This window comes from Protopterus annectens, chromosome 8.part0 (assembly GCF_019279795.1).
Source record: "Protopterus annectens isolate FY-2018-M chromosome 8.part0, PAN1.0, whole genome shotgun sequence".
NCBI classification, from domain to species: domain Eukaryota; kingdom Metazoa; phylum Chordata; order Ceratodontiformes; family Protopteridae; genus Protopterus; species Protopterus annectens.
Genome location: NC_056741.1, coordinates 1,193,711,332 through 1,193,720,261, shown reverse-complemented (window position 1 = coordinate 1,193,720,261; position 8,930 = coordinate 1,193,711,332). Strand labels below are relative to the sequence as shown.

Genomic DNA, 8,930 nt, shown 5'->3' with positions numbered 1-8,930 from the left:
CCAGGGATGCAGATTTCGTTCCCACACATTGCTAATCCCAAATGGATGGCCAGACCTGCCCCCAAATCAGTGGGCAGAGGCCCAGAAATAAGTACTGTCCCTCATGAACATGGGGGCTATTCAGCCGGTACCAGAAGAGGAAAAGGGACAAGGTTTCTATTAGACTTATCCTGGTACCCAGAAAAGACAAATCATGGCGTCCAATTCTGGACTTATCTACTCTAAACACATTTCTGGACATTCCAAAATTCAGTATGCTGACACTTCAACAGTTACTGCCTATGCTAGGCAAAGATGCTTGGTTGGTAACTCTAGACTTAAAAAGAGGCTTACCTGCATGTCCCAATCAGGGAATCTTGCATTAGATACCTCCACTTCAAAGCAGGCATTACCAGTTCTCTGCACTGCCCTTTGGCTTATCGACTGCTCCCAGGGTCTTCACAAAGTGCGCGGCTCCAGTAATTGCATTTTGCAGACACAGAAATATTCAAATATATCCATATCTGGACGATCGTCTAATTCAGGCAGAAAACAGGGACATTCTTCTAAAACATCTGGCATTTGTAAAAAGGGTTCTAACTTGTCTAGGGTACACTATATAAACAAAAATAAAAAAACAACTGGTACCCTCTCAAAAAATTACATTCCTGGGTGCAAGCTTGAATACACCTGCCCAGATAGTTTACCTTACGCCACAAAAGCAAATTCATTTGTTAACTTCAGGTGGCCACAAAAACCCTGCTATCTGCAAGACAAATTCTGCAAGCCTTTGGGTTCATGGTCTCCTGCATCCTAATTCCATATGCAAGACTGCATATGAGGAAACTTCAGTGGTGCTTAAAAAGTTTATGGAGTCAACACTGTCAACAGCCTGGAAACAGATTCCTATCCTACCTTGCCTGCAGCTAGAGTTCCTGTGGTGGGCCTGCCACCAAAACAAGGGACTGCCATTCACTCCACCCCATACCGCCCAAACTCTTAACTACAGATGCGTCAGACTATGCTTGGGGGGGTGGGGGGTCTCATCTGGCAGGGAAGTGTATTCAGGGAAATGGAGCCCAAATCAAATGCACCTTCAAATCAATCAAAAAGAGATGCTAGCTGTACAGAATGCACTGACAGCCTTTAAGGACTACCTTCATCCAGGACAATTAATGATAGACAGACAACACCACAGTTATGTTGTACATAAGCAAGGGGGTACACACTCATACCCCCTTTGCAGACTAGCCATGGCATTGTGGAACATGGCCTTGACCTATCAAATACAGCTACAAGCTCAATTCCTGGCAGGAAAGCGTAATACTGTGGCAGACGAACTAAGCAGAAATATCATGGACTCACATGAATGGAAACTGGAACCATGGATTTTCAACACGTTGAACATGCAGATGGGGGAGTCCAGACATAGTTCTGGGGTGAGGCAAAAAGATCTATCAGTTGGACAAATTCTGCACAAGATTTCATCACAAAAAAGCCTGGAAAGTGGATGCTCCATTATTCAGCTGGAAAAACCTATCAGTCTATGCTTTTCCCCCTCTGCCTCTGCTCTCCAAAGTTCTACTAAAAGTCAAACAGGACAAACCAAAAATTATTTTGATTCCTCCAGACTGGCCTCGCCAACACTGGTACCCACTCCTGCGCAGTGTCACACCTTCCACTGTGGCACCTGCCTCAGACACCTTACTTACTGTCTCAGCAGAACAACCAAATTCTGCACACTCTGCTCCAAAGTTTGAATCTTGCAGTGTGGCTAATCACCGAAATTCACCCTTAGCATCCCTCAGCAAACCGGTGACTGATGTCATTTTGGAGGCACGAAGGCCTTGTACTAGAAAAGCTTATGTTGACAAATGGAAAAGATTTTGTGCCTGGAATCCATCACAAGGGATAAGCACAGCAGTGCCCAATATTCCTCAGATTTTACAATACTTAACTGAGATGCTTCACAAGGGCCTGTCTTTTTCTTCCATAAAAATCCATGCCTCAGCCGTTTCAGCTCATTACAACACAGCCTCCCCTCTTCTCTCATCCTCTGCTAAAGCAGTATCTCAAAGGGGCCAAAAACTTAAGATCACCCAGGGAGCTCCAACCCCTGCCTGAGACCTCAACTTTGTATTGGTAAAACTTACTCTTCCTCCTTTCGAGCCAGCTGCTACTGCAGACATAACATTTCTCTCTTGGAAAACAGCTTTCCTTTTAGCATTCACTTCAGCTAGAAGGATTTCTGAATTACAGGCTCTTATGGCAGTGGAGCCTTTCGTTATTTTTCATGCAGACAGGGTGTCTCGCAGGACCAATCCATCCTTCATGCCTAAGGTGGCATCCAGTGTGGCTCTTAATCAAACTATTAATTTGCCAACTCTTTCCCATCCCACAGAACGAGGGGGAGTGGATTCTGCATTCATTGGATGTACACAGGCAGCTTAGATTTTACTTAAACCGGACAAAATCTCTAAGAAAATTTGATCAACTGCTGGTGGCATTTGCTGCAGGGGCAGAGGGAAAGGCTGTTTCAAAGCAGACTATTTCCAAATGGATAAGTCATTGTATTTGTTTCTGCTATATGCACCATGGTAAAACTATCCCCAGGGGATCGGATCTCATTCCACCAGGGCTGTATCTACTTCTACAGCCTTTCTCAGAGGTGTTCCTACCAGAGACATTCTAGAAGCTGCTACCTGGAGCTCAGTTCATATGTACCATTTACCTTTCTTCTCTAAATCCAGAGCTGGCTTTGCCACTGCTGTCCTGCAGGGTCTTATAGCTGGTCCTAATGCTGTATAAATCCATCCTCCCAACCATAGCTTTGGGAATCTACCCAAATGTAATGACTGCAACAGTGAAACATGAAGAACATAGTACAGTTGTGTACACTTACCATAAATGTAGATGTTCAAATGTATTTCACTGTTGCAGTCCTGGTTACCCTCCCTCTAACCCCCTGCTTTTTTTCTTTCTATACTTATACTTTCCTTTACTATGCTTAAACGCCTTTTTGGTGTATTTGCTTTAGTTTGCAGATATGTATTTTTGTGTTTTTAATTACTTGCATATTTGGCTCCCCATTTGGGGAGCACCTGACATCTGGGGCAAGAAAAACTGATGTAATGGCATCGGCTGCATGTTTTATACCCCCGACGACCTGATGTCATGGAAGAAGGGACAGCAACCGACGCAGGACCCAAGACTTTGTTAATCAGGCCGACTGAGGGCAACCTGCCAGCAGATTACCCTAATGTAATGACTGCAACAGTGAATACACTCTAACATCTACATTTATGGTAAGTGTACACAACTGTACTTTCCTTTGACGCCAATGCAAGGAAGTAAGTTTTCAAAAGTACAAGCCGGTTTCTGGTTACTTACACAATGCTGGAACCATATTGTAGGGAAAAAAGAACCCTAACAGTTGAGTTGAACTGTTTGCGACTGTGGAGTTTTCCTTTAATAGCAGTAGTGAACTGTGCTGCTTTGTGGATTGACAGACTTGCAGTGTAGTGTAGCATGTTAAGGATGGGAAAGGTTTTAGGTGGTGTCTAGGTAAACTGCAGGAGTAGTGTATGGTTGGACATTTAGTGTAAGGAAAAATGCAGAATTTGCATTGTGTATGGATGCAGTACATGAAGGGAATTTGTGAAGGTTGTTAGGAAATTGTACCAATTAACATTTTAAGCTGAACAACCTGAACACGGCCAGCTAAGTTACTTCGGCCTTGGACAGAGGTGGTATATTGCAGTATTTAAACAAATTGTAGTAGTACTTGCAGAAGAAAAGGAGTTCACCACTGTACTACGTCTTGGAAAGTCTTCATTTTGCTTATTGTATTTAGCTCTGGAGACATGCTGTAAAGATTTAAGTGGGAACTTTCCTAGGCGAGCAACAAATAAGGTTGCAGGTTCTAGTCCACTGTAACCAGGGAGAATGGGGATTCAAACTTAGGTATACCAGGAAGATGTGGAAAGCTGGTATGATGGAAACAAAGGTCTTGTTTTGAATAGGGTACATATTTGGGAGGAGGAAGAAAAAAATAAGCAGGCATGAAGTGAAATTGATTATTGAAGTGTGTTAGAATTACGGGTAAGCACTGAGAAGTGTCCTTTCAGTTTGATTTATGGTTACATTTAGAAGAGCTGTTAAAGTGCAAATGTTTTCACGGCTGTATTGGAGGGGTAAAAAATGTTTCAGGTAGGAGAGGGCAAACCCACAGTGTAATGGTGTCTCTAGTTTTGTAACAACTAAGTTTGGTAAACTGAACAAGCTGGCACATTTTTAGTGTCAGTCTGTGTAAAGGGAATTAAAATTGAATGTGTGTTGCATGCATCTTGAAACAAGTAGTAATTCTGTGAAGCTGTAGCTTGTCATTACATTTTATTAAATGACTTGGGCTGTTACTTACTGAAGGGGATGGGGACAGGTAGCAATTGTTTTATGAGATGTATTCTGAAGATTAAGGTGAGATTAATGCTTTACTCCAAAATGCCCACCACCTCTGTTTTCTTTACTCAGAAGTGCCAGAGAAGAGCAACGCTGGAGCCATTGCTGGTGGTGTGATTGGAGCTACAGTGGGTCTTCTGCTGATCGGTCTCCTTGTCTTCTTCCTGAAGAAAAGAAGCAAAGAAGCCAAAGGATATCCTGAACGCAAGATTGTTTGTGGAGAACCACCCACACATGTGCTTTCATACAAAGGTGAATATGATGTGCAGAAGCCACTCAATACATCAAATAATGTGCCTTCAATAGAGGAATTACCAAGGTCTTCTGACGATGGTTCTATGGAAAAGCCCAAATATGAATTGTCTGATGATGAAGATGAGGAAAGATTTAATGAAGTTGGACCCATGTTAAGAATGAGCCGTCACTATGACCAGACTGCTCAATATATGGATGATGATGATATGGAGTCTCAAAGAGATGGCTCGATTATTTCTAAAACTGCAGTTTATGTTTAAACAGATATCATTGCACTGGCAAACTGTGAAATCACACCCGTTTGTTAATGTAGCACACACAAGACTTTCTCCATTGTCTAAGAGATTCACTGCTTCACTTTCAAGATACCCAGGATAACTGACAGCATTGGGGCTGAAGACAACCAAGTTGAACCTTGTTTTACTGTTTTTTTTATGGGGTATCCTGCTGCTTTGGGGAAAGAGGACTGTTTGGGTCCTAATTGCTGCAGACTCACCATTAATAAACTCATTTCAGACTTCATTATTCCATCCAGTTTTGCACATTATAAGCTGGAAGACCGCTATATAGCTAAAAAAAAAAAATGCCTTCCTGCTGTGACTTTCTGCACCCAACACTTTGGCTTTGACAGTGAAGTCTGCAGTCTGAGCCATGGGAGTTTGCACACGGATTAAGAACACATGCTACTCTGCTGGTGTAGTCTGCACATAAGTAGTTTCATGGTATGCAGAATTACATGAACTTTGATCCTGTAATGCTATTTTTATAGTATTTATTATTGTAGAACATGATCCAGTGGAATATTTTGCTTACCCTTTTGCATAGGAATATGAACTGAACAAGTAGTACTATGGTATATGTTTATATTTAAACAAACGTGCTGTGAAGAATTAGCTTTGCATCCATACTGTAGTGCACTGATCTCCTGAATCACTGAAATTGAGAGCCTCTATTTAAAAGAAAAAACATTTTGTAATAATCCTCCCCCTCCCCCAATACCACCATGCACAGCCCAGACTGCCGAGCATTGGTTACATGTCATGTATTGGCTGCTGTCTGTGGATGATGGTAGTCATTTTGCAAGGGGAATAAAGTATAGTATGTCAAGTGCTGTAAGTTATGGTCTATGGGACTTGCTATTTCCTGACATCCCGATCAACTTCAGATTTTATTTCTGCATGCTAGTGTAATGTGTAAATTTTACTGATTTGTTCATTCTTTCTTGCTGTTTAGCTGTACATCTTCCTTGTTTGGTGAGAATGTGTATGCAGTTTTTTGTGGCGCGGCAGTGTTACATGGCCACTTTGTCACTGTTGCGTGTCTTTCTGTTCTTGCCATACATAAAGGGTCTGACTTGTGCCACAGACGTGTCAGAATGTCTTGGGAAATCAAATTCCTAACACTGCACTAATGTTCTTTGGAAGTCATACTATGGGAATTGTAGTAATATTTTTGTTTTACAAAACCTGTTGTAGCAGCTTGTGTGAATATCAATTTATTATTATTCCCAATAGTTGTAAGGTTTTTTTTTTATTTTCCATTCTGTTAAGAATGCATAAAATGACATTACACTGCAATCTTTCAAGAAGTAGTTCTGCTGCATTTCAAAAAAATAACTAACTAGGTGCATTTTTTACACTGGGATCTCTATTTAGTTGCTTCACTAAGTGCAAAACGTATTGCTGTGTCTATTGAACAGAAGTGCTCATTTGAGGCTTTGATTACAGTCAAGAATCCAACCCCTTTGTGTTATTTCCAGTTGCACAACTTGCATTGCTTCATAAATAAGGTAGACTGCAAGTGGCAGTTTGCATTTAGTTGAAATGCCAAATGATTGAGGATTGTATCTTTTTTTTGTAATCATGTCAGACTGGGAATAGAATTTGGGTTTGCATAAATTGTTTTACTTAGCTAGTTTTCCAGTGACAGCATCTGACACAGCTGGTGAGCACACAAGAGCAGATCAAGACCTTGATTGCAGCAACAAGTTGTAAAAATAGACCAAACAAAAGTAGTGTTTGAGATGATGGAAATCTGAAGGCATGGCCATACTGACTTTTGTCTCAGATGAATCCCTAACAGGATAGGACCTGATGTGGGGATTGGTCTTCTGCTAATATACCTGTTAACAAAAAATTGTGCTGTATGATCTTTTTTTATCGGATTTCAACACATCTGTGTATTCAGTTTTTTTCTTGTGCCTTTTGACAAGGATGCTGTAGACATTAATTTGGTTAAATTCCAGCAGCAGGATATACAACTACATGCAGTGACTGATGTTTGGTGGCAGATTGGGCTATGCATACCATGTAGTTGCAGCTTCCATTACTTAATGTGGGGGTAAAAACTGTGTCCTGTTGGCCTATTGCATGCATATCTTAATTTTAATAAAAATGTTTTATTTTCAATGTTCTTGTTTGTGTCGATGTTTGGTATATTTTAAATATTTTGTGAGCAGCAGCTTTTTATTTCCATTTGGGTTTTTTAATGTATATATTTAGTGTTTTTGTGGAAGTGAGCTTCATCCCATGCATTTTTTGTTTGGGCATTTATAGTTTTGGGGAGCATTTGTGTTTTGATAGTTTCACCACGTCAGACCCGCAGATTGCCATTTGCATTTTTTGTATATGTGGTTCCACAAGGTCACCTGATCAGCAAATTCTACTGTTTATTCCTCATTTGTTTTGGGGTTTGCCCTTTTAATTTAAGGAGTTGTAAGCGAAGTTCAGTAGGAGTGCCATTGTAGTGGTGTGATGCCCCAGTCCCCCAGCTCTTTAGTCATTTAATCCCAGATAGAGTAATCTACATTTTTAACATTGTCTTTGACCACGTCCTCGTTATTTAAAAGATGGGAAGTAATGGACTTGATACATAGAAAATACCCATAGTGAAAGTAATTGGGCTTGAGAAATTAAAAATACCCGGGTGCAGAAGGCTTGCTATGGTAGCAGGTTCTCTTCCTTTATAAGGTGTAGGCCTTGGGCCTGTTGGTTTTCTTGTGGAAATTTGCATCACATTTTCTGTTGTACATCTCCATGGTCTTAATTTGTTTTGTTTGCTTACACGTGTGTCCTGTGTAGTCTAAATTTTAAAAGTGGACAAAAGTTTGCATCTGTAAAATGTGGATGTTTTCATGGAACTTGGGACTATTAAAGAGTAGAAGCAGTTGCATTCCTAGCTGAATGCTGCCATTATGCAGTAGAGTAATGGCAGAATTTTGTGTGAAGGTTAAAGCTTTGTGTGTCTTGCGTCTATGGTTATACTGGCCTAAGAGTTCAGGATTATTGCATACTGCTACCAACCATCCATGGTGTGGTACTCTGTACTACTTTAACTATGGCAAACCTGCAGCGGAACATGATGACTTTGAGAAATATTGCCATATTTTCATGGCTTGCACTTGGTTTGAAATGAAGTTTGCAGAAGACCTGTTGATGAAGTAAATGTTAGTGTTAATAAACAATTGTAAAAACTGTTTCCATTTCCTTTTTTAAATAAATACGTTTTTGACAATCTTCAGTCTGTTTTATTCTTTTTTTTTTTTTTTCAGTATGACAGGTCAGGTTTTATTTACAGCAATTTTCAGAACCAAATTAGTGTACAGTTTTGAGCCATAACTAGTATTGTAAATGCAGCATACATATTCATAGAAAGTAATACCAAACACAAAATTGTCGTTGGTTAAGTATGTGCCATTTCGTACGTCTTCTGAAAGTTTGTCAGAATATTACATTGTTTAATATTTAAAGAAAAATTCTGCTTTGCAGTTATTTTTGCGTTCTTGAAAATTGATTTTTGGTTATAAACAACCACATCTGTATAAATTATTTTGATCATTTAAATAAACTGTTTTCCTTTTTTTTTTTTTTCTTAACTGGCACTGGGCCAGGATATCTTTTCACACACTTACTAAACTTTATAGAAAATTAATTGCTGTGCTTATTTAACAAGTTATAAATATCCAGTCTTGGCAGACTATTCCAGGGATTCAGAAAGAATCTCTCGCATCGGGAGTAAGAGCTGTGGCCAAAAGGGGCCATTTCTATGCTGCAGGAAAATGCAGTCTGGAGATATGTTAGCAGTAATGAGTAAGACCTCATCAGCTAATTTGCATTTGTCTGAATTGCATGTAAATTAACTTATGTGCACTTTTATATGGGTTGTGTAATTTTCCATTGTGAACACCATTTCCCTTTTGAAAGTACTGTAAATGTTTTGGGTGTCATTGACTAATGAAG

General features: G+C 40.0%; 1 protein-coding gene across 2 annotated transcripts in view; it reads left to right on the top strand.

The window, feature by feature from the left end:
• The window catches only part of LOC122809297 (nectin-1-like), a 386,062-nt gene extending 377,857 nt beyond the window's left edge, over positions 1–8,205 (top strand). For both annotated transcript variants that reach the window (XM_044080682.1, XM_044080681.1), the window contains exon 6: positions 4,510–8,205. In XM_044080682.1, the coding sequence (XP_043936617.1) occupies positions 4,510–4,952 (443 nt within the window). In that variant the 3' untranslated portion in view covers positions 4,953–8,205. The remainder of the gene's footprint in view (positions 1–4,509) is intronic.
• The last annotated feature ends 725 nt before the right edge of the window (positions 8,206–8,930 follow it).